Here is a 24725-nt window from a genome sequence, read left to right as displayed (position 1 = left end):
AGACTGTGGGTCTGCTGTGGGATAACCAGGATTCTTTGGTCCAGGAAGAGATAGGTCTGGTGAAAAGTGACAAACTGACATGACCACAGAGGTGGTTTGAAATTGAAAGGACAGAAAATAATACAGCCTAACTCTAATGACCCCAATAAATCAGGAGTTTAAAATGCTATCTCGCTTTGTTAGAAACTAGGTAAAAGGTCACATTCCAGAGCCTGCCCTTTGTTTAGACCTAGCAGAAAGGCCCTGAATAGGTGATTCTGGCCCCATAGGGTAACTGGAAATGGGCTAAGCTTATCTTCTGTAAACTTACGCCATTACCCCTAAGCAGGAGTTCATGCAGCTGTAGAAATTATAGGAAACTAATTGGTCCACTGAGCGCGGGCTCCGATAATTTAAACTGATTGGCTAAAAAACTATGGAGTGGTATAAATCAATTGGCTCGCATTTCGTGGGCTCTCCATGCTAAGAAATGATTGGTTTGTGATTCGCAGGCTTTGTCGTAAACTTATAAAAGCTGTCGCAATTTGGCACTCGGGGTCCATAGCCCTCTAACCCTGCGTGGTGCATGGCTATGGAACCCAGAATTCTGGAATAAAGAAATCCTCATGCTATTGCATCGAGACCATTTCTCACGAGTGATTTGGGTGTTGCCTTCCGGGGTGTGGGGTGCTGGGACACCCTCGGTTTTTGTGGGGGTCTTACAAAATCTGAATGTATTTTTTGGGTATCTCCTAAAGTCCAGTCAAGTTAACATCTCAAATTAAACATCACATACATCTGTAAAAGGCTAGCTAGGCTTTCTCAGGCAATATAGGGTGTTTACCCAAAGTCCAGGGCGCATGTGGCTAAACTGCTTCTTCATCTTGGTCTCGATGTCTTGCTGGCCCGGGAGCTGAAGTAGGATGGTTCCCGTGCCTAGTCTCCTGGAGAAAATGACAGCATTGTAGAGCTTGGGAAGCTGCCTGGCTCGTGCTGTCTTTCAAGAGTACTTTTGCCTAGTTTGCTTGTTGTATGTTTCTCTGTGCCATGCTGGGGGCCACCGTAGGTCCTCCGAGGCCCCGGGCGATGAGTTCGTGCAGTCCCTAGCCTCAGCCAGGCCACTCTAGGCTCCGGGCGATGAGTTCATGCAGTCCCTAGCCTCAGCCAGGGGCCACTCTAGGCCCCGGGCGTTCAGCTGGATCGGCTCCAGCCTCTAGCCCTCAGCTTGATCAATTAACTAACTCATTCCTCTTATGAGTCTCTCTAAGAGAGAAAATCTACTGCCTCTCTGAGTAAAAAGTATCCACTGTCTCTCTCTAAGTCTAAATTGAGTCTTCTTGAGTATTAAGTATATACAGTATCTTGAATCACATCTGGACAAGCCAAGAAAGGTTGGTTTTGCTCAAGGACTCCCTGGGTGCGGCCTGTAACACGAAAGGCCAGTTCCTCATAAACTTCCCTTGCTATTTAGGCGGGCCTGAGATAGCCTGCCTGCAAGCAAAATCAAGAGTTAAAGGCAGAACTGGATTAACTTGTGGGTGAAGGTAGCTACGGAACCAACTCAAATGTAAATTCTTTCTTCCTTGTCCAATATTCATTTGTATGGCAGGGACCTCTTAAGATTTTTCAGATGTAAATATCCTTAGTCTGGGTTATTGTTTGGAATATACCTGCCCTGAAAGACAGTGACTAGAAAACCAAAAAAAAAGAACTTGTGACTGGAATTTCTGGAATGCCTTTTCTGCCATAATAACATAAATGGTTGGAACAAAGCAAAGGAGAATTTTTTGGCTACAAGATGAATTCTTACATATCTATATTTGCTTGGTAATACTATGTCCCTGCTATAAGAAAAGAGGAGAGTTTAGGAAATTGCCAAGTGAGATTTTCAGCTTCTACATATACAGAGAGGTCTGTTATTCCCAGGAGACATTTTTTCCGCCTCTGTCGGTAAAATATCATGTTTACAGACTTTACTGGGCCACCACAGCAAACCTGTATGAAAAGAACGTCAAGTCTCTAAAGAAAAAAATTGCAGAAGATCTCAGAAGATAGAACGCTCTCCCATGCACATGAATTGGTAGGATTAAAATAGTAAAAACTGCCATCTTACCAAAAGCAATCTACAGATTCAATGCAATTCCCATCAAAATTCCAATACAATTCTTTACAGACCTTGGAAGAGAGCTTATCCAGTTCATATGGGAAAACAAAAATCTAGGATAGCTAAAACAATCCTGTACAATAAAAGAACTTCTGGAGTTATAACCATCCCTGATTTCAAATTGTACTATAGAGCAATGGTAATAAAAACTGCATGGTATTGGTCAGAGACAGACATGTCCATGAATGGCATAGAATGAAAACCCAGAATTAAACGGGCATACTTAATGAACACTTGATATTTCACAAAAAACCCAAAACTTTACAATGGAAAAATAAAAGCATCTTCAACAAATGGTGCTAGTCTAACTGGATGTCTGCTTGTAGAAGAATGCAAACAAAACAGTTCCATATTTACTACCCTGCACTAACTCAAGTCCAAGTGGATCAAAGACCTCAACATAAAACTGGACACACTAAATCTAATAGAAAAAAAATAAGGAAATGTCCTGAACACATTGGCTAATAGCCAGACACTAAGATCAACAATTAATAAATGGGACCTCATGAAACTGCAGTTTCTGTAAGGCTAAGGACACCATTAATAGGACAAAACAGAAGCCTACAGAATTGCAAAAAAATTTTACCAATTATATATCCAACAGAGGGATTAATGTCCAAAATATATAAAGAATTCAAGAAATAAGACATCAACAAACCAAATAACCCAATTAAAAATGGGGTACAGAGCTAAACAGAGAATTCTCAACAGAGGAATCTCTAATGGTCAAGAAGCACTTAAAGAATATTTCAGTGTCCTTATTCATCAGGGAAATGCAAATCCAAAGACTCTGAGATTCTATCTTACACTTGTCAGAATGGCTGAGATCAAAACATCAGATGCTGGCAAGGACATCATGCAAAGGGAATAATCCTCCATTGCTGGTGGGAGTGCAAACTTTTACAGCTATGTTGGAAATCAATTTGATTGTTTCTCAGATAACTGGGAACACTTCTATCCCAAGACTCAGCTGTATCCTGGGCATAAACCCAAAAGATCCTCCACTAAACCACAAGGAGACTTGTTCAACTATGTTCACAGCATCTTTATCCATAATAGCCGAAACAGGAAATAACCTAGATGTGCCTCAACTGAAGAATCGATAAAGAAAATCTACACAGTAGAATACTATTCAGATATTAAAAGCAAGTACATCATGAATTTTTAGGCAAATGGATAGAACTAGAAAATATCCTGAATGAGGTAACCCAAACCCAGAAAGACACATATGGTATATACTCACTTATAAGTGGACATTAGGTATAATGTACAAAATAACCATGCTTGTGGTGGCTATTCCTGGTTGTCAACTTGACTATATCTGGAATGAACTACAGTCTAGAATTGGAAGGCTCACCTATGATCCTAATTTGGAGGCTCAGAGATATAAGTTTCTGACCTGGATCTTGGCATGGAGACCTTGAAACATAGTGGCTAAGACAAGGAGATCTTCGAGTTCAAGATCATTTGGGATTAAAGGCACGGATGCACAGGCCTTTAGTCTTGGCCACACCCTCTGCTGGAGACCCACACACCAATAATCTGGGCCACACCCTCTGTTGGAGGCCTACAGCCTTTAATCTGGGCTACACCCTCTGCTGGAGATATATAAGGACTTTGGAAGAAGGAAGATTCACTCTCACTCTTCCTTGCCTGCTTGCCTTGTGGGACTGAGAAACTGCTAGATCCTTGCACTTCCATCCACAGCTGCTGCTGATCATTGTTCGGGAGTTGGACTATAGACTGTAAGTCATTGACAAATTCCCTAACTATATAAAGACTATCCATACGTTCTGTGACTCTAGAGAACCCAAACTAATATAATGCTATAATCCACAAATCCAAAGAAATAAGGAGGGCCCAAGGGAGGATGATTGAATCTCGCTCAGAAGGGAAATCAAAATAGTCATTGGAGATGGATGGAGAGGGAACTAGGTGAGAGGGGGTGAGAAGGGAAACAGAGATGGGGATCAGATGTGGAGAGAGGGGAGCAGGAGAGAGCTAGGAGGGAGAATGGAAATTAGTGGGGGAGGGGAGAACTCTGGGACTAGTTGTAGACCTGGGATGGGATTTCTGGGGAGCCTATAGGAGTGGCCAGACTGAGATTCCTACCAGCAGGGATATGGCACCTTCCTGTAGTCAGGTGGGGCATACAGTGGAGGGAGGGGTACATTAACCCATCCACAAAACCTTCAACCAAAATTTTGTCTGCCTATAAGATGCACAAGGATAAAATGGAGCAGAAACTGAGGGAATGATCAACCAGTGACTACCCAAACTTGAGACCAGTATTCCATGTGAGAGAGCCAACCTCTGCTGTGCTAGCTTACCTGTCTCCTAAGAGGCTTTAAGCAGAAGTAGATGGAAACAGAGGCAGAGACTCACAGCCAGGTGGAGGTCAGGGAGTATTGCGAAAGAGTTGGGGATAGAATTTAGCAAGACAACTTGACAAGATACAAAAAGAAGAACTACAGAGTCAACTAACCTGGGTCCATAGGGGCTCATAGAATCTGAACCACACCCAAAGAGCATGTAGGGGCTGGACATAGGCAACCTACACATTTGGACTAGATGTATAACTTGGTCTTTATGTGGGTCTCCTCACAATTGGAGGGGTAACCGTCTCTGACTTTGATACCTGACATTGGATCCCCTTCTCCTAACTGGACTGCCTGGTTGGGCCTGAGAAGGAGAAGATGAGTCTGGTTCCGCTGGGACTAGATATCCTAGGGTGGGGTGGTACCCAAGGATGGCTTCCCCTTCCCTGAGTACAGGGAGTAATGGGGGGTTCATAAGGGTGGGACTGAGAGGAAAGGAGAGAGGGGGATCAGGACATAAAGTCAATAAATAAATTAAAAAAAAACAACTTTAAATGTTTCTCTATAAAATTAATCACCCAAATCTATACACTTACAAAACAATATTTCCTTTTGATTTTTTGAAAAGCATGTTCCTTTATTGAAAAAGGAAGTAAAAACATTTTATGAAGAAATTGAAGATTTATGTGGAAATATTTCTGATAAAATAGAAGAGATATATAGAAAAACACGTTAAAATTGACAATTTTCACGGAAAATTACAGAGTAAAGTGTTAGACATAAAAACATTGCTAAATTAATTGATAAATGAAACACTTTATGATAGATTTGAGGATTTATGTGGAAAATATTTCTGATAAAATTGTAGAAAAATGTTGAAAAACATGTTAAAATTGAAGATTATTATGGAAAATTTTATATAGTTATAATAAAGGTTAGCATAAAAGTATTCCTAAGTTGATTGAAAGTAGAATTATAAAGATTTTCTGACAAAGTGAAGATTTACATAGAAAATTGAAAAAATTGGAGAAATATATAGAAAAACATGTTAAAATTGAAGATTATCATGGAAATTATACATATAAAATGGTAGGCATGAAAATCTAAGTTGATTTAAAGTGGAATTTAAATATTTTCAGGTAAAATTGAAGATTTACACAGAAAATATTTCTGATAAAATTCAAGAAATATATAGACAAACATGTTAAAATTGACTTTCATGGAAAATTATGGTAGATATAAAAAACCTTTCTAAATTAATTGAAGGTGGAATTAAAAACATTTTGTGATAAAATCAGATATTTACATGGAAAACATTTCTGATAAAATAGAAATATATAGAAAAATATGTTAAAATTGAAGATTATCATGAAAAATAATGCAGGTAAAATGGTAGACATAAAATTACTAAATTAACTGAAAGAGGAATTACAAACATTTTCTGATAAAATTGAAGATTTACATGAAAAATATTTCTGTTAGTCTATGTCTTTTTATTGGGGAATTGAGTCCATTGATGTTTAGAGATATTAAGGAATAGTGATTGTTGTTTTTTGATGTTATTTTTATGTTTGTGTGAGTATCTTCTTTTGGGTTTGCTGGAAGATTAAGTTCTTGCTTTTTCTAGGGTGTAGTTTCCCTCCTTGTATTGGCATTTTCCATCTAATCCTTTGTAGGGGCTGGATTTGTGGATAGATAAACAAAGGATTATAAATTGTGTGTAAATTTGATTTTTATCATGAAATATTTTGGTTTCTCCATCTATGGTGATAGAGAGTTTTGCTGGGTATAGTAGTCTGGGCTGGCATTTGTGTTCTCTTAGGGTCTGTATGAGATCTGCCCAGGATCTTTTAGCTTTCATAGTCGCTGGTGAGAAGTCTGGTGTAATTATGATAGGTTTGCCTTTACAAGTTACTTGCCCTTTTCCCCTTACTGCTTTTAATATTATTTCTTTGTTTAGTGCATTTGGTGTTTTGATTATTATGTTCTGGGAGGAGTTTCTGGTCTGGTCCAGTCTGTTTGGAGTTCTGAAGGCTTCTTGTATGTTCATGGGCATCTCTTTCTTTAGGTTATGGAAGTAGTCTTCTATAATTCTGTTGAAGATATAAACTGGCCCTTTTAAGTTGTAAATCTTAGCTGAAATATATTATTCTTAGGTTTGGTCTTCTCATTTGTCCTGGATTTCCTGGATGTTTTGGATTACAAGCCTTATGCATTTAGCATTTTCTTTGACTCTTGTGTCAATGTTTTCTATGGTATCTTCAGCACCCAAAATTCTTTCTTCTATCTTTTGTATTCTGTTGTTGATGCTTGCATATATGACTCCTGAATTCTTTCAAAGGTTTTCCATCTCTAGAGATGTCTCACTTTGTAATTTCTTTATTGTTCCTACTTCCGTTTTTAGATCCTGGATGATCTTGTTCAGTTCCTTCACTTGATTGTTTGTGTCTTCTTGTAATTCTTTAAGGGATTTTTGTGCTTCCTCTTTAAGGGCTTTCTGCCTGTTGATTGATATTCCCCTGTATTTCTTTAAGGGAGTTATTTAAGTCTTTCTTGAAGCCCTCTATCAGCATCATGAGATACGATTTCAAATCCAACTCTTGCTCTTCCGGTGTGTTGGGGTATCCAGGGCTTGCTGTGGTGGGGGGACTGGGTTCTGATGTTGCCAAGTAGCCTTGGTTTCTGTTGGTAAGATTCTTATGCTTGCCTTTTGCCATCTGGTTATCTCTGGTGCTAGTCAGTATTGATGTATTGCTGGAGTTTTTCCCTCCTATGGGCCTGTAAGCTTGTGTCCATACTCCTGGGAGACCAACTCTCTTCTGTCAGGGTCAGTGCACAGAAGACCGTGGAGCCACCTGGCTTCCTGGTGCAAATGGCACCCTGAAGACCTCTGTCCTAGCTGCTTCACTGATCATATGCCCTGTGCACTCCTACACTCCTAGCTGTTCCTCTCCAAAGAGGAGGTGGAGATCTCACCTCTGAGCTCAGAAATGAAAGCACTGCTGGGAGATCACTCTCTCCTGGTGGGCTGTGCCCAGAAGGCTGTGGAGTTGCCTGGCTCCCTGGTGCAAATGGTGGCGGGAAGACTTCAGTCCTAGCTGTTCCACCTCCTTTTGATTTTTTTTTAACCCTAAAAGATCTCTAAAAACATGACTCTTTCTTCAGTGGTGTAGCCACTGATATCATGCCTACACTCCAGTAAACAAAGCCGCACCCACACTTAATGGCCACACACACAAACAGACATGAAAGTAGGAAAGAACTTGCTGGGAAAATGGGCTGAAACAGGAGGATGTGGGCGGGGGAGGAAATAGGGGTGAAGATGACTGAATTTCACCATATACATACCTGAGGACCTGATACTTTAGTATATGTTAGAATAAACTTCAGATTTAAGATGTTGGCAATCACTTTAAATATGACATTTCTGAGAGTGTAGTGGTGAGCACAAAACTCGTGATTAGACATGGCTCCTCACTGTCTACCCTCTTGATACTGGATGAGACAATCTGTCATAGAGGGTCTATGCTCTCTACTGTACACCATCCTCAACAATGAAGGCCAGATCAGAGCAACAGTTCTCAAGAGTGTTAATCAGACATTGTGAAATATCAGCCAGCAGAGAAAAATGCCATTGGCTAAGAACCATCATTTTAGATATTGGTAATATATGGATAAGACAGTTAATCTAAAAAAACAAAAACAAAAACATATGGTGAATAAAGTACGAACATCTTTTAATTGAGAAGAACAAACAGCAAATTTGAATTGAAACCTAATATAAGCAATGCAGTATATTTATATGCAGTGTTAAGGGTACAGATAAAGCACTGATGATTAATAAGTCACTTAGTGAAACGCCTTCAAAATTATCCCCAAATTTCAAAGCACTTCTGAGTAAAAGAACTTTAATGTTATTTACACATATTTTTGAATATGTCTAAAATTTTTAAAAAGCTTATTAATTGTATGTGTATATACATGTACAAGTAAAGGTATGTCTGTAGGTCAGAGGCTAACTGTGGGAGTCAGTTCTCTATTCCTGCTATTGAGGCTCTGATGGGCTGAACTAGATCATCAGGCATGGGGGCAAGTCCCCTTAGCCACGGATCCCTTTTATCAGCCCAAAGTTATTCAATGTAAACACAACTGTTGGATCAGGTACTCTAAGGAGATAAATAGCTTGTTCATGGTCTTATAGCAAGAGGTATTTTAACAATTATTCCTACCAATATCTGATTCAGAACTGTCCAAAGACAAGAGCATCAATCTCTAGCATGACCCTAGAAAACCAGACGCCATAGAAAACCACTACCAAATGCACTTGTATATTATTACACATAGCATCAGTCAGGGCTTCAGATGCACAGATGCACTATAATTATAAAGAAATTTACATTGCAGGCTGGTAATGTATGGACATTCAGAAGTGGCCACATACGAATGAGGCCTGGTAGTGACAAGAGAATATGATTCAAGGCCAGCTTGGACTCTTAACAAAAAGCTAATCCCTTACCTCTTCCCTAACACTCAGAAACAGGCAAAGTGGACATTTCCAGCAACTTTGAATGCCTCTGTTTATGAAGTTTGATATCAAGAGACTTTTTCCTCAAAGTAATTTGTAAACTTACATAGAAAGATCTGAATGTCATAATTCATATAACCTTTTCAGACATGCTATTAAAAGAAGCCCTGGCCCCTGTGTTGGCCCAGTGACATACAGCACTCACACGAACAGTACTGAAACTCCTATTCCATTTCCTAAGTATGCTGCAAGCTACTCTTGTGCTGGTATTTAAAACATTATATTACATTTACTTGTTTGGTTTTTTTTTTTTTTTTTTTTTTTGGTTCTACAGATTTTAGAATTTTACAGGACAAAATGAGGAACTTAGACTATTTCAAAACCTTAAAAACCTTAAAAATAAAACATGCTCTTGTTGAGGCTTGCTGGTTCTCTATCTATCTATAGGTATATGTATATGTACATATATATATATATATTTCTTGAATTTGAGTATTCTGGGAAAGCAATACATGTTCTTGACCACTGACGCCTCTCTCCAACCTCCAAGCTCTCTCCTTTTCTTTAATATGATGATGCCAACAGCAAAGGAAGCAAAAGTATGACTATATCAAGACAAGAAGATTCTACAGAGCAGAGGAAGTAGCAGCATGAGGGCAGTCTACAGATGAGAGAAAGCACTTGCAAGCTGGCTCTGCTATAGAGTTAACAGCCAGAATATACAAGGAACAGGTGAACACCAACAGCAGGAAAGTTGCAGCAATACTCCTCAAAGTGGGCAGTAGATGCAAACAGAGATTTATCAAAGGGAAACCCACAAATGACCAATAAATACATGAAAAATACACAGTATCAGCAGTCATCAGGTCATAAATATCAAAAGTATGTGATATCACTTCACTCCAGCAGAACAACTGTAGTTAAAAAGATAACATAGATAACAAGTGCTGGGGCAGAGGCAGAGGAAATTGTTGTTGAGAATATGAATTAGTACAGCTCTCTAAAGGCTACAATATGGATGCTGCTGTAAAGGCCAAGAAGATAACCATTGTATGATCCTGCTCTGCTACATGCAATACATAACTGAAAGAAATGAAGTGAGTTTGTTAAATAGACATGTGCACCCTACATGTCTATTTACAGTGCAACACTGTTTACATAGATAAGGTACCAAAACAACCTAAGCATCCATCCATCAGTGAGAGGATAAAGAACACATGATAGGTATACAGTGGAAGATTGCTCAGCCACGAAAAAGGACATCTGCAGTTACGGCATTAAGTGAAACCAGCCAGGCACAGAAGACAAGTATGACATGGTCTCACTCCTAGGAAAAGTGACAAAGTAGACCTTCCGGAGGTTGAGAATCCTCTAATGGCTCTGGCAGCCTGAGGAGAATGTGGTGGAGAAACATACACTAACGGATGGGGAACCCTAATCAACATTATTTAACAATGTCTCAAGCCACAGCCAGAGGAAGACACCCTGAGCTTCTATCATGTGGTGTGGTAGGTAGATATATATCACGCATCTCAGAAAAAATTTTTAGAAACACTCTGAAAGGTTTTGTCATGAAAAATGTGTGAAGAGACAGTGATGGTCAAGTCAATTGGACAGGATCTAGCACCTTCTAGGAGGCAACCCCCAGGACGCTACACTACTGAGAGGAACTTTCCAGATGAGGTCAGCTAACGATGGAGGGGCAGCTTTATTTCTTGGGCTGGGGTCCTGTCCTGAATAACCGGAGGAGGGGAGCTGAGCACCAGAATCCAGCTGTCTTCAATGTCTGACTGAAGAGTTCGTGCTATGAGCTCTGGCTGCCGTGACTTTGCTGATACAGCTAACGGTCCTTCAGCCTTGTCAGTCAGTCAGCCAGCCCCGCCGCCTGCTTCCAGCTGCTCATGGAGGCATTTTATCACAAGGAGGTAAGAAACTAATATAGAGGCAAGCCAGTATTTGTGTATTATACATCATATACATTTTATAGACACCTTTTATGGCATTCCATAAGTAAGAACAGTGTCTTAGTTATTTTTCTATTGCTGTGATAAAATACTATTATCAAAGTAACTTTTAAAAGAAAGTACTTATTTGGGGCTTAAAAGTTCAGGGGCTTATGACCCTGCCTAGCATGGAAGCAGGGAGGCAGGCATGATGCTGGAGCAGTAGCTGAGAGCTGACAGAGAGAGAGAGAGAGAGAGAGACAGAGACAGAGACAGAGAGAGAGAGAGCTAACTAGGAATGGTATATAGGCTTTTGAAACTTCAAAAGTGACAACTACCTCCAAGGCCAGACTTCTTAATCCTCAAATAGTTCTACCAAAAGGGACTGAGTTTTAATATATATGAGCTTATGGAGAGACATTTGCATTCAATATACTACATTTTACTACTCCCTGGCCTCCAGACCCTGTGGTCATATCATAAAGCAAAATGCATTTAGTCCAACTTTTAAAAAGTCTTTATATAGTAGAGCATGTGTCCTTATTACATGTTGGAGCATCTTCTGGGTATACGCCCAGGAGTGGTATAGCTGGGTCCTCGGGTAGTACTATGTCCAGTTTTCTGAAGAACCTCCAGACTGATTTCCAGAGTGGTTGTACCAGATTGCAGTCCCACCAGCAGTGGAGGAGTGTTCCTATTTCTCCACATCCTCTCCAGCATCAGCTGTCACCTCAGTTCTTGATCTTGGCCATTCTGACTGGTGTGAGGTGGAATCTCAGGGTTGTTTTGATTTACATTTCCCTGATGACTAAGGATGGTGAACATTTCCTTAGGTGCTTTTCAGGCCTTTGAGTTTCCTCAGTTGAGAATTCTTTGTTTATCTCTGTACTCCATTTTTTAATAGGGTTATTTGGTTCTCTGGAGTCTGACTTCTTGAGGATTTAGTATATCTTGGATATTAGCACTCTATCAGATGTAGGATTGGTACATATAACAAGGATGCATGCTCCACTATGTTCATAGCAGCCTCGTTTATAATGGCCAGAAGCTGGAAAGAACCCAGATGTCCTTAAACATAAGCATGTTTTCTCTTTAAAAATAAAGATGCATATTTTCATGAGAAACTCGTATGGTTCCATGAGATAAGAGAAAGGTGAACCACCCCAGGAGAGCAGAAGTTACCTAACGACTGAGCTGTGAGGCTTGTTGACTGGACCCTACATCACTTTAACCTCTCCCCATCCAATGGATGCTTATTCTGTGCCAGGCATTGACACACACTTTATTTCATGTATTCCTGTTACAGCATTTTTATGTCAACCCAGATAAAACTCAAGTGTTCAGTGAGCAGTATTTCATTCCAAATCATATACAGAAATCTGAAATTTAAGAGAAGTGAAGTAACTTGCTCAAGGTGAGCAGGATATAAGCAGAGTGTCTAACCCTGCTCCCCTCACTGTGTGCGCTCCCTGCTCTGCTCATTCTGTTATATTCTCAAAGAACGAACAGAGGGAGAGGCATTGCCCAGAAGGCCCACTTGGTACAGAAGATCCCAGTGAAAAGCACATGACGGACATTTTAGTAATAGTAGGTGGATACTGTAGGAGACAGCGGCACGGAATCAGACTGTAAGCAGGCAAAACCTTATAAACTATGCTGTGGGTATGACAGTCTAATGAAATTAGTGTAAATTAACTCATAGATTCAAAGCATGTCAGTCATGTGATTAATTAGGTGTATATTTAAAGAAGATCACTGTTGCTGCCTTAGAAAATGGTCAGATTGAGGAGTCTGGCTAGAGGCCATTTTAGTAACTTTGCTAAGAACAGAGAAAACTCAGTGATGAGAGACGGAGTGGAGATGAGGGGTGCTGAGGTGACTTCAGAATGTAGTTTATATTTTAAAAACAGAAAAACAGAGAAATTCAATATTAGAAAGAACAGCATAACTAATACATTATTTTAGTATTAATACTCAGATTATTTTAGTATTGGTTTAACTGCAAACTCACAGCATTAGCTCCTTAGGATGTGTTTAATAAGTTACCACAAAATGAGTCACTTAAAACAGCAGTGTGCTCTTCCACCCCCTAGACAGCAGAAGCCTGAAGCTAACAGACCAGCAGAGCTGTCTCTCCTCAAGGCTCTCTGGAAGACTGGTCAGTGTCTCCTCCTGGTTATGATTACTCCAGGAACTCCATCATATTCTCTGACTTGCCCCTGTGTTACCCCAATCTCTGCTTCTAACCTTAACTGTCACCCCTGTGCATTTGTGCCTTTCCCTTTCTCCCAATAAGAGCAGAAGTCACTACATTTATTGCTTATCCTAGTCCAAAGTTTGTCACCTTGCGGCCAGTAAGTAGTTACAGATAGGATCTATTTCCAAATCAGATCACATTGTGAAGTTTCCATGCTCATGAAGCCTGGGTCGAAAGCTGTTCAGTGCACCCCTCTTGACTGCTGTCTGTGGCGTTTAGTTTCCAGTTCTCTTGCTTATCATCCCGCAGCACTATCACAGTTACTCAGTTAGCTCTTGAGAGGCACAAGGTGCTGCCTAAAGTCTTAACTGTTTGTTTTTTGTTTTTTTTTTTTTTGTCTTGTTTTTTTGTTTTGTGAGTCTCAAGTGTTAGGGTACCCAAAGCCATGTTTGTAGGAAGAACTCTAGGACATGGAAGATGTTTTTACATCAAAGTGCACAAAGCAAAATTAGCACAATGAAAGGTACTTAGGTTGAAGGCCGACAGACAGGCACAAATGTGCAAGTAGAGTGCTCAGGATATGCCAGATTCTTTTACTACACAAGTGTGACTACAGGTGTGAAGTGCTGTCTCTAGCCCATGCGTGTGTGGTATTATCCTGAATAAAACTGGAGAGTCAGCACTCTGGGGGCTAATCATATGGGCACCTTGGACCTAGCCCATACAAAAACTCTGAAGTCGCTGAAGAAAGCTGAATGGTCAACATAAACCACACTAGACAAACACTCACTCCTGGCCTCTATTACCACCTACAGAATGGTGGGAAAGTACCCCTAAAACCCAAGTTCCCCAGAAACAGCTAGGGCCAATCATGTGGGTAGGCAGATATTTTAAGTTAAGTTTCAGGTATGCACACCTGCATGAATTATCTACTTTAGTTGTCACATTAGCCAAAGTTCGAAGAGCTTAGGTGTGTTCAAGATTACACAACCACACACTTAGTTGTCAGTAGAGAAACCAGAATTCAAATTAGGAAATCTGGTTTTAGATTTTCACTCTTCACCACAACGCCCAGATGCTCATTTGCTTTTGCGGTGTGGTAGATAAGAACCCATAGCCTCTGCATGCCAAGTGTGTTCTCTATCATTGAGCCAAACTACTAGCCAAGATGGCTGCCTGACTTCTGAAGGTTTACTCAAATGAGAAAAAAGTTACAAGAGCTTTCAGTTCTAGAGAACTGTCAAAGGTAAATAGCAGGAGTATGAAAAATGGGGAAAACACACTATTATGTAACAGAAAGTCACATAATGACTCATGAGATAAACTATTTTATAAATATTAAAATCCATTAATTTTTTTTGGTTTCTTTTCAAGACACGGTTTCCTCTGTGTCACTTTGGGTGTCCTGGAACTCACAGAATGCTGGGACTAAAGTCACCTACCAACCAATGCTTGGCTGCTAAAATCCAGTAATTATACATGTTAATGTTTTACAAAAGAAAAACCTAACAGAATATTAGCAACTTTAATATTTTAAGAAGATTAAAGAAACTTAAGTTTTAGTCAAATTAGCATAATTGAGGGATTACGAGATTTAATTTCAGCTTTGTGGTAAAGTTACTGGTCAAAAAGAGCCCATGAGTGCTCGACAGGACAGCGTGGGGTTGATTTAATCTTTACCTAAGGGAATGATGCCCTGAAGTGTAGTCCACTTTTCCAAACTTCTGAGTCTGATAGCCATGCTTCGCCATGACGTCCATCCATGTTGTATAATTGGGATCCAGACCCTTAAAATTATTCCAAGATTCAGTTAAGTGAGTGAAGAGGCCACTCCACATTGCTGGGGGTTAGAAAAGAGAAATAAAAAAATAAAAATAAAATAAGGATAAAAATTTAAAAAAGAATAAAAAATAAAAACTATAAAAATAAAAGAAATAAGGTAAATTTTTTATAAGATATTTTCTTTATTTACATTTCAAATGTTATCCCCTTTCTGACTTCCCCTACGAAAACACTCCATCCCATCCCCCATTCCCCCTGCTCACCAACTCACCCATTCCTGCTACCCTGTCCTGGTATTCCCCTATACTGGGGTATTAAGCTTTCTCAGAGCCAAGGGCCTCTCTTCCCTTTGATGTCCAACAAGGCCATCCTCTGCTACATATGCAGCTGGAGCCATGGGTCCTTCCATGTGTACTCTTTGGTTGGTGGTTTAGTCCCTGGGAGCTCTGGGGGTACTGGTTGGTTCATATTGTTGTTCTCCTATGGGGCTGCAACCTCCTTCAGCATCTTGGGCCCTTTCTCTAGCTCTTCCATCGGGGACTTTGTATACAGAGGAGCACACACCTCCACTGGCAGAGGCTCTTAGAAGACAGCTCTGTCAGCAAGCACTTGTTGACATCCACAATAGTGTCTAGTTTGGGTAACTATATATGAGATGGATCCCCAGGTGGTGCAGTCTTTGGATGGTCTTTCCTTCAGTCTGTGTTCCATACTTTGTGTCTCTGTATCTCCTCCCATGGGTATTTTGATTCCCCTTCTAAGAAGGATCGACGTATCCACACTTTGGTCTTCCTTCTTCTTGAGCTTCCTATGGTCTGTGAATTGTATCTTCGGTAATATGAGCTTCTGGGTTAATATCATCTTATCAGTGAGTGCATACCATGTGTGTTCTTTTGTGACTAGGTTACCTCACTCAGGATGATATTTTCTAGTTCTATCCATTTGCCTAAGAATTTCATGAATTCATTGTTTTTAACAGCTGAGTAGTACTCAATTGTATAAGTGTACCACAGTTTCTGTATCTATCCCTCTGTTGAGGGACATCTGGGTTCTTTCCAGCTTCTGGCTATTATAAATAAGGCTGCTATGAACATAGTGGAGCATGTGTCCTTATTACATGTTGCAGCATCTTCTGGGTATATGCCCAGGAGTGGTATAGCTGGGTCCTCAGGTAGTACTATGTCCATTATTCTGAGGAACTGCCAAAATGATTTCCAGAGTGGTTTTACCAGCTTGCAATCCCACCAGCAATGGAGGAGTGTTCCTCTTTCTCCACATCTTCACCAGCATCTGCTGTCACCTGAGTTTTTGATCTTATCCTTTCTGATTATTGTGAGGTGGAATCTCAGGATTGTTTTGATTTGCCTTTCCCTGATGATTAAGGATGCTGAGCATTTCTTTAGATGCTTCACAACCATTCGAGTTTCCTCAGTTGAGAATTCTTTGTTTAGCTCTGTAACCCATTTTTAATAGGGTTATTTGCTTCTCTGGAGTCTAACTTCTTGAGTTCTTTGTATATATTGGATATTAGCCCTCTATAGATGTTGGATTCACAAAGATATTTCCCAATCTGTTGGTTACCAGTTTCTCCTATTGACAGTGTTCTTTACCTTAGAGAAACTTTGCAATTTTATGAGGTCTTGTTTGTCAATTCTTGATCCTAAAGCATAGGCTATTGGAGTTCTGTTCAGGAAACTTCCCCCTGTACTCATGTGCATGAGGCTCTTCCCCACTTTCTTTTCTATTAGTTTCCATATATCTGGTTTTATGTGGAGGTCCATCTTGCTGGAAAGCACTCTACAGATTCAATGTAATCCCCATCAAATTTCCAACTCAATTCTTCATCGAGTTAGAAAGAATAATTTCCAAATTCATCTGGCATAACAAAAATCCAGAATAATGAAAACTAGTTTCAACAATAAAAAAACTTCTGGCAGAATCACCATTCCTGACATCAAGCAGTCCTTCAGAGCAATTGTGATAAAAACTGCATGGTATTGGTACAGTGACAAGCAGGAAGATCAATGGAATAGAATTGAACACTCAGAAATGAACCCACACACCTATGGGCACTTGATCTTTGACAAAGGAGCTAAAATAATCCAGTGAACGAAAGACAGCATTTTCAACAAATGGTGCTGGTTCAACTGGTGGTTACCATATAGAGAATGCAAATTGATCTATTCTTATCTCCTTGTTGAAGGTAAAATTTAACAATTCAAGTTTAAGGGGAATTACTCGGAGAGCATGGCTGGCTGTTTTAGAGTCTGTCATCTGGAATAAGAAATGCCACCAGCTTGGGTGGTTCACAGACATTCCTCATTGCTACTTCACTTTATTGGAGGGAAAGTTCTGCCAAGGGTTAGTATATCTATTCTTCATATGGACCCACCAAGGCTAGACCTTAAGTTGATTTAAGGTATTTGTTGGATTTATGGCTGGATTATATATAGGGCTTAAACGTCATTTGCATTTTTCAATCATAAAGGCTATATTTAAGTATTTTTTTTCTAATTTTTCTTAAACCATAAGTTAGTGCACTGACAAGTATAGGCCTTGATTCCCTGTATCCGCAAGGGCTTTCCTGGTAATTATCTTTTTGCTAGGGTTTTCTAAGAAGAAAGGATGCTATGTGTTCCCTTTCATTTTCTAAACATATAATAAACATTTCTTTTCCTTTTCTTGTTCTGTGTGCAGACACAGTAGGCTGGATAGGCCTTCTTTTCTGTGTGTGTGAATGTGCATGTTTTGAGTGTCTTCCTACATAGTTTTTGAGAAATGGTATCCCTTCCCCCCTTCCTCCCTCTCTTCTCCCCTTTATCCTTCTACCCTCTCACTGAACCCTGTAGTTTGGCTTGGGCGGCCAGTCCATAAGCCCTAGGACTCTTCCTGCCTTGGGTTCTGAGTGGTAGCGTTACATGCACACACTGTCACACTCCGCTTATTATTGTTGCTTTAAACACATGGGTGCTGGGTACTCCAAGTCAGGTCTCATGACCATGGGCAAGCACTTTAGAAAATGACCATACTCCAAGCCCCTCTTCTGATCTGAGAGGTTGGGTATGAATCCCAGTAACCACAGTCCTGGTATATTCTCTGATGTTATTCAACCTTTTTGTTTTAGTTTTCTTCTGCAAATTGGGCTATTAACAGTAAATTTGGGCTCATGGAATTATGAGGATTACTTATAAATATTAGAAGAATATTACCAACTATAATAAGAATCATTTGCACCACTATTATTCCTTGTCATATGATTCTTCTAGGAAAACTATTTTTGTGAGACCTTCAGAGTTAATTAACTACTTTCTCATTTACTAGTCCAATTGTCAACCATGTTTGCTGTGAGGGATTCAGCACATTTAGCATTCTGTAGATGGGGAAACGGGGCTACTTCCATGATAGGGTGCACTGAGGTTTAGAATCACCTTACTTTAGCTCAGGGTTCATCCTACTCAACACAGTATAGAAATTAGCAAACACATTTTTACACATGATCTCTTTGGCTCTATTGGCTCATAGAGAAACCAAACTGTTCCTGTTATTTATAGGTTCCATGACAAATGACCACAGGCTGTGTGGGCAGTGACACAGGAGAGCGACTTCCAGACCAGGGTCTAAAAAGCAAGTGTTCATTTCCTAAACTTACAGTTTATGCTCAATGACATGCTTACCAGCAAAACTGCGCCTATTTGTTAAGGGGAGCACTGAGTTCGGTGATAGATGTAAGCTGAGACAGAAGAGAATGAGGTGAAGGACACAATCTGAAATCATTTAGAAAACTTTAGATAAACATGAATAGGTCTGCCTGGGAAGGATCTTCCAGAGAGCCTGCTGACACCTTTGTGGTATAAGTTCCAGTCCTTCTGAAACTCTCACTGAAAGACTTCCTTGGAAACAGAGCTCTCTGACTTATGAGTGCCTGTCCATCTGCTTTGATAGGTAAGTGAAAAAATGAAATGGAACTAGACAGCATTCCAGGGAAGAAAAAGCCTTTCTTCGTAAAAACAAGTTAGAAATCCAAAATGAGCCCAACATTCATCTTGGAACACACCAGCTACACCAAGGCATTTTTATTAGGTATGAAATATGACTTTACAATAGGTTTTTGCATATGATATTTTGAACATGAATGTACTTTTAGGGATCTGACTTTTTCCATTAACATTAAATGAAAACACAGAAGATACAGTAAAGGCACATTCATACCTGCACGTGATGGACAGCAGATGGGAGAATTAGTGTAGGCATTCAGGAAGGTGGTGCCTCGTGCTCTCATGAAGTTAATGAAGGGAAGTTTTACTACCTGACTTCCTGGTTGAAACGTTAGTCTTCCATCCTGCAATAAAGAAATTCAACCACTGTTCATTATGCTACAAAAAACTATTTCCTTCAATTTTAAACACAAAATTCACAACCCAAAAAACTTCAGCATATTTGTTCAAAATCTCAAAAAGAATAAAAAGCAACCATAGGGGTATGCAATTAAGGATCCAGTGCTCAAATAAAAATTGAAAGTGTTATGGTCAGATACATTTACAAAAATTAAGTTAAAGAACTTCTTGGAAAGTTGTTTTGGAGGATAAAGAAATAATTTTAAAATTATATTAATATACATCAAATACTTGACTTGTGTGTTTATGTATCAGGTACCAAGTCTAAGGATACATTGGTGAGTTAAAATAGTTTCATATCCCTAAAACTTATACCTTGTAGCAGAGATTTAAAAAAAAAAAAAGAACAGTAGCAAATTAACTTTGAGGTCTCAGTTAGGGTTTCGTTGCTATGAAGAGACACCATGACCAAGGCAACTCTTACAAAGGGAAACAGTTAACTGGAGCTGGCTTACAGTTTCAGAGATTTCATCCATTATCATCATGGTAGGAAGCTTGACATAATACAGGCCAGCATGGTGTTGGAGACGGCGCTGAGAGTTTTACATCTTGATCTTAAGATTGCCAGGAAGAGACTGGATTCTACACAGGGTGGAGTTTGAGCATAGCACACCTCAAAGATCACACCCACAGTGACACACTTCCTCCAGCATGACCACATTTACTTCAGCAAGGCCATACCTCCTAATAGTGCCATTCCCCATAGGCTAAGTTTTCAAACACGTGAGCCTATGGGGGCCATACCTATTCAAACCACTATATTTGAATACTTACAAGAATTATATGTGTATAATTATTTGTGTATGTGCATGCATATACACCTTTTCCTTTGAAACAGGGTCTCATGTATCTCATGCAGCTTCAGACTTGCTATAACAACCTTGAATTTCTGATTCTCAGACTCTACCTTCTGAGTGTTGGGATCATAGGCATACATTGCTACGCCCTCTTTGTGTGGTGGTGGGAACTGAGTCCAGGGCTTTGTGCATGTAAGAAGTGAGCTGCATCCCACATACAGCTACGAATTTCAATAAATTCTAATTTCTGTTTCTGAATTATGGCATGACATTTAGTTCCTTTTCATTCTGGGCCAAGGAGGGTCAGAGGAAAAGCTTAGATTTCAATTATTGTTCTAGTTGGATTCTGTTGTTGTCACAACCATAACCATGACTCAAAACAACTTATGGAAGATTTCTTAGTTCTGGCTACAGTCCATCATTGAGAGAAGTTGGGGCAGGAATTAAGTAGGATCTTGAGGAGTAGAAACCATGGAGGAATAGTGTGCTGGCTTGGTTTCTGGCTAGCTCACTCACAGTCTTATGCTTAGTGTTCTTGTACAGCACAGAATCACCTAGACAGGCTGTGAGCTAGTGATGCCCACAATGCTTCCTGCTCTCCAGTATCAACAAATAATCAAGGTCATCTCCCTCTTCTTCCTCTTCCTCTTCTTCCTTTTTAACTTGACACAAGCAGGGAGTTACTTGGGAAGTGGATCCTCAGATGAGAAAATGCCTCTATCAGATTGCCTGTGGGCAAGTCTGGGGAACATTTTCTTGATTGAGATGGGATTAATTACTGATTGGTGTGGGAAGGTTCACCCAACTGTGCACAGTGCTCCTGGGCAGCGGTCCTGGGTTGTATAAGCAAGCCAGCTGAGGAAGCCAGGGGGGCAGTGCCAGTAAGCAGTCTTCCTGTGAGACTTCTGCTTCAGTTCTTGCCTTAAGTTCCTGGACTGACTGGATGTAGTGTGACCTGACACTAAAGATGAAACAAACTCTTTCTTCCCTAGCATGTGTTCAGTTACAATGTTTTATCACAAGAATAGAAATACTAATTAGGATTCCCCCACAGACATGCTCATAGGTCAGTGTGATCTAGTGATCTAGGCAGTATCTTAATTGAGGCTTTCCTCTCTGATAACTTTAGGCTATGTCAAATTGACAATTAAAGCTAACTAGCAAAAGCATTATCCTTTTAAGGAGTCAAAAAATGACTTATCTGCTATGGCAAGGCCTTAGCGTATTGTTAAGACTTATCTTCCACGCACGCCAAGTTATTTCCTTGGGAGATTCTGCAGTATACATTCCTGTCCCACTACTTACTTCTGAAACCTCATCAAATGAAAACCAGTGTGGCTGCAACAGTGAGGCGGCACAGTGTGTGGAAGCAGGGGTGTTCGGGTTGCCCTTTAAGGCCCAGGCTGATGTGCTTTTTATCCAGACATAATTTATAAACAACTTACACATTTAAAATGTGCAACTCAATGGTTTTTAGTGTATCAGAAAGTCATTTAGAACACCTATCATTCCCACCTATCATTCCCTTAGAAGAACCCTTAGCCATCACCCTGGACTCATTTAAAACTGAGGTAAGTACTAGCATGCTGTCTGTCGCTACATAGCTGCCTTCATTTGGACAAACTCAGACAGACACACCTAGGACTAGAATCGATCCATTGCATAGTAACTCTACAGTTACAGTAATTTACAGTGTAAAAAAAAATGGTCAAATGGGTTTCCAAGGTAGCTGCACCACTTTACAAAGCATCTCAACAGCAGTGTATGAGGATTCTAATTCCTTCATAGTCTCGCTAACTCTGGTTATTGTTTATGATGTATGTGTGTGTACTGAAGGACTTCTATATTAGCTGTAAAAAGTAACAGGCTAACCGCAGCAGTTTGGGACTATGATCATATTTACCTCTACAGTAGCTCCCCACTCCCTTGGCTCTCCCCATATCTTCTCATACAACCTTCTCCTGTTTTTATTAAGCCTTTTGATTCTGGCTATCCTTATGGGGATCAATTGGTTTGATCTACATTTCCTTAATGATTAATGAATCTAAGCTTCTTGTTATGGGCTTATTGGTTATCTGTGTATATTTATGTGGGAATGTCTTTTCAAATCATTGGCTCATTTTAAATTGCCTAATCCATGATTATGAAAATTTACAGTTCCATTGTCGTGAAGTTTTATAGCCTTAGCTTTTACATTTACATCACTGATCCCCTTTAAGTTTTTTTTTTTTTTTTTTTTTTTTTTTTTTTACACATGGTGAAGGCAGGCCGGCCTCAACTTTGTTCCTTTCCATGTGTATGTTTAGTTTTCCAGCACTACTTGTTTATAAGACTCTATTTCTGAACTCTTAAATCTATTCTACTGGTCTGAATATTTATGCCTGTAAAAATACATTTGTGGTTATTGTAGCTTTGCCCTAAATTTTGAAATTAAAAGTTTCTTAATCTGTCTTCTTTTTCATGGTTTTTTTTCTCCCAATTCGAGGTCCTTTCTTTTCCATATGAATTTAATTCAAATTTAAGATTATGCATGTACGTATAACTTCCTTAAATCAGTGCTAACACAACTATAAACTGTCTAGATTAGTGGTTCTCAACCTTTCAATGCTGCAACAGTTTAATACAGTTCCTCCTGTTTTGGTGAGTCCCCCAATCATAAGATTATTTTCGTTGCTACTTTATAACTGTAATTTTGTTAGTTGTGAGTTGTAATGTAAATATCTGATATTTCCGATGGTCTTAGGTGATTCCTGCAAAAGGGTCACTCGACCCCTCCCAAGGGATTGAGACCCACAGGTTGAGAATTGCTGGTCTAGAGAATAAAGTTAAATTTCTTTCATCTCTCAACCAAGTATTAATTTTTGCAAATGTAGGCGACTGACATGTGTCTGTGAAAAACGAATACAGTTTTATTGAAGTGCACAATGCGGTTCCCTTCAAAAAATGAATTGAACCCGGATATTGGCTAAATATTAGTAATGGCAAAAACGCTTAATTTGTGGCCGAGGTGGTAGTCTCTACTGGTGAGGTTGAGGCAGATGGATAGTTAGAACCCAGGAGTTAGAGACCGGCTTCTAACTACTACTTTACTAGTATGTACATGTAAAGGTACTGCAGGTGTGCGCCTGCGGGACCTCTCAACCCCAGTGTCAGGTTCCCTGTGACTTTTCTCCGCAGGCTGTGGGCGGTGTCTGCTCCCAGTCCTCTGGGTACTTACGAAGGAGTCACTGGCGACCAGCACAACGTTGGGCGCTTGCAGCCTTTTCTTCTGTGTTCTGGGGGCCGGTGCCGCGAGAGCTAACGCTGCGATCATGGACACCACCAACAGCAGCATCGCGGACATGGGCGTTCAGAAGCAGCTGCTGAGCTGGTCTCCTATGGCCTGATCTCCAGTTATGAGCAGGGACCGGACTCTAAAACTAGTAGTTGGGTTACAAATACGGAATTAAATATGGATGGCACCAAGAAACTACAACTCCCATCAGGCCAAGAACAGGCGCATGCGCAAAAGGAATCACGCTCTTAGCCCATGTAAAGACCGTTTTAATCAAATTTCGAGCTAATGATTGTTCTGCCAGTTCCTCTCACGCAAGCGATGCCTAGGGAAGTGCGCATGCGTTGCCCAGACTTGTACTTTGTGGCAGTCCCATATGCCCAGGTGGGTTCTGATTGCTTTCGGTTTTGGCAGAAGTTGAAATCTAAAGGCAGTTGAAATGGTATTTAGGGGGAGAAAATATTGAGCATGGGCGTGATGTTAAGGCTCTTTCGTCTTCCTTTTGTGCGGAGCTGAATGTTCGTTGACATAGTGAACTTGGCGGTGATGAGGTGGCAGCGATTCTGTCACTTAAATTGGATGGGGCTGTGTCCCTATAGGACCGTAGGCTAGGTCACCTCAGGTGTGGTCTGGATAGTGGGCTGGATCTCCGCTGCGCTCCAGAACCCTAGTCATGAAGCCTGCCTCATCGATTTCCTTTTTTTGCTGGCCTGTAAGGATTGTGCTCATATGGGGTGAAGAGCCGGCCTAAGTTTCAGGTTCCAGATCCAGAAAAGCTTAGCTGTTCTTTGCCTTTGGAGTAGCAAAATGGGAGGGGAAAGGAACCGGTTGTAAAAGGAACAGAGGTGGGCTGTGTGAAGTGTGCGGTTAATTGACGTATGCTCGGAGTACACATTGTTGGGTATAGAATATAATCAGCTGTTTGATTGCTAGATTTCTTTGGAGAATTCTGGAAGAAGCATGTTTGTATCTTCAAGTCAAATTCTTCACTGATAAGTTTCAGGTATATATAATTGTACATTACACCAGTTATTTTGATTTTCTGACAGGAAAAGGAGAAGAAGTGCTATTTATTTAAAATCTCAACTCTCATATCTGGCAGCCTTTTGTTCAGATTAATTGTAATAAAGAAATACCTTACACATCTAATACAGAGAGGTGTGTGCTTACTGTTCTGGTAAGCTGTGCTGTATATTTACTGTGTAGCATGCTTTTATGTAGAATACACTCTGTAGTCTTCACTTGGACTACTTTGCAGATAGGAAAACAGAGAGGTTAAATAACTTTTCGATGGTGAGAAAACTTATCTAAGTATATTGCCTCCTAAACACGACACACTCACCAGAACTGTG

At 40.1% G+C, this 24725-nt stretch overlaps 2 protein-coding genes across 6 annotated transcripts in view; one reads left to right on the top strand and one right to left on the bottom strand.

Moving 5' to 3' along the window:
* Arsk (arylsulfatase family member K) overlaps positions 1-23560 on the bottom strand; it is a 60376-nt gene extending 36816 nt beyond the window's left edge. The window contains exons 1-3 of one of the 2 annotated variants that reach the window (XM_052159754.1): positions 23317-23560; positions 19118-19247; positions 14807-14966 (exon numbers count right to left, since the gene is read on the bottom strand). In XM_052159754.1, coding sequence (XP_052015714.1) covers positions 14807-14966; positions 19118-19247; positions 23317-23442 — 416 coding nt within the window. In that variant the 5' untranslated portion in view covers positions 23443-23560. The remainder of the gene's footprint in view (positions 1-14806; positions 14967-19117; positions 19248-23316) is intronic. The other variant, XM_052159753.1, reaches the window with a different exon arrangement.
* A 109-nt stretch (positions 23561-23669) lies between these two features.
* Positions 23670-24725, top strand: part of Skic3 (SKI3 subunit of superkiller complex) — a 108914-nt gene continuing 107858 nt past the window's right edge. The window contains exon 1 of one of the 4 annotated variants that reach the window (XM_052159608.1): positions 23670-23757. The gene's annotated coding sequence lies outside the window, so the exon portion shown is untranslated. The other 3 variants (XM_052159611.1, XM_052159609.1, XM_052159610.1) reach the window with 3 other exon arrangements.

Source organism: Apodemus sylvaticus, chromosome 16 (genome assembly GCF_947179515.1).
Source record: "Apodemus sylvaticus chromosome 16, mApoSyl1.1, whole genome shotgun sequence".
In the NCBI taxonomy this organism is placed as follows: Eukaryota; Metazoa; Chordata; class Mammalia; order Rodentia; family Muridae; genus Apodemus; species Apodemus sylvaticus.
This window is presented reverse-complemented; position numbering and strand designations above follow the sequence as displayed.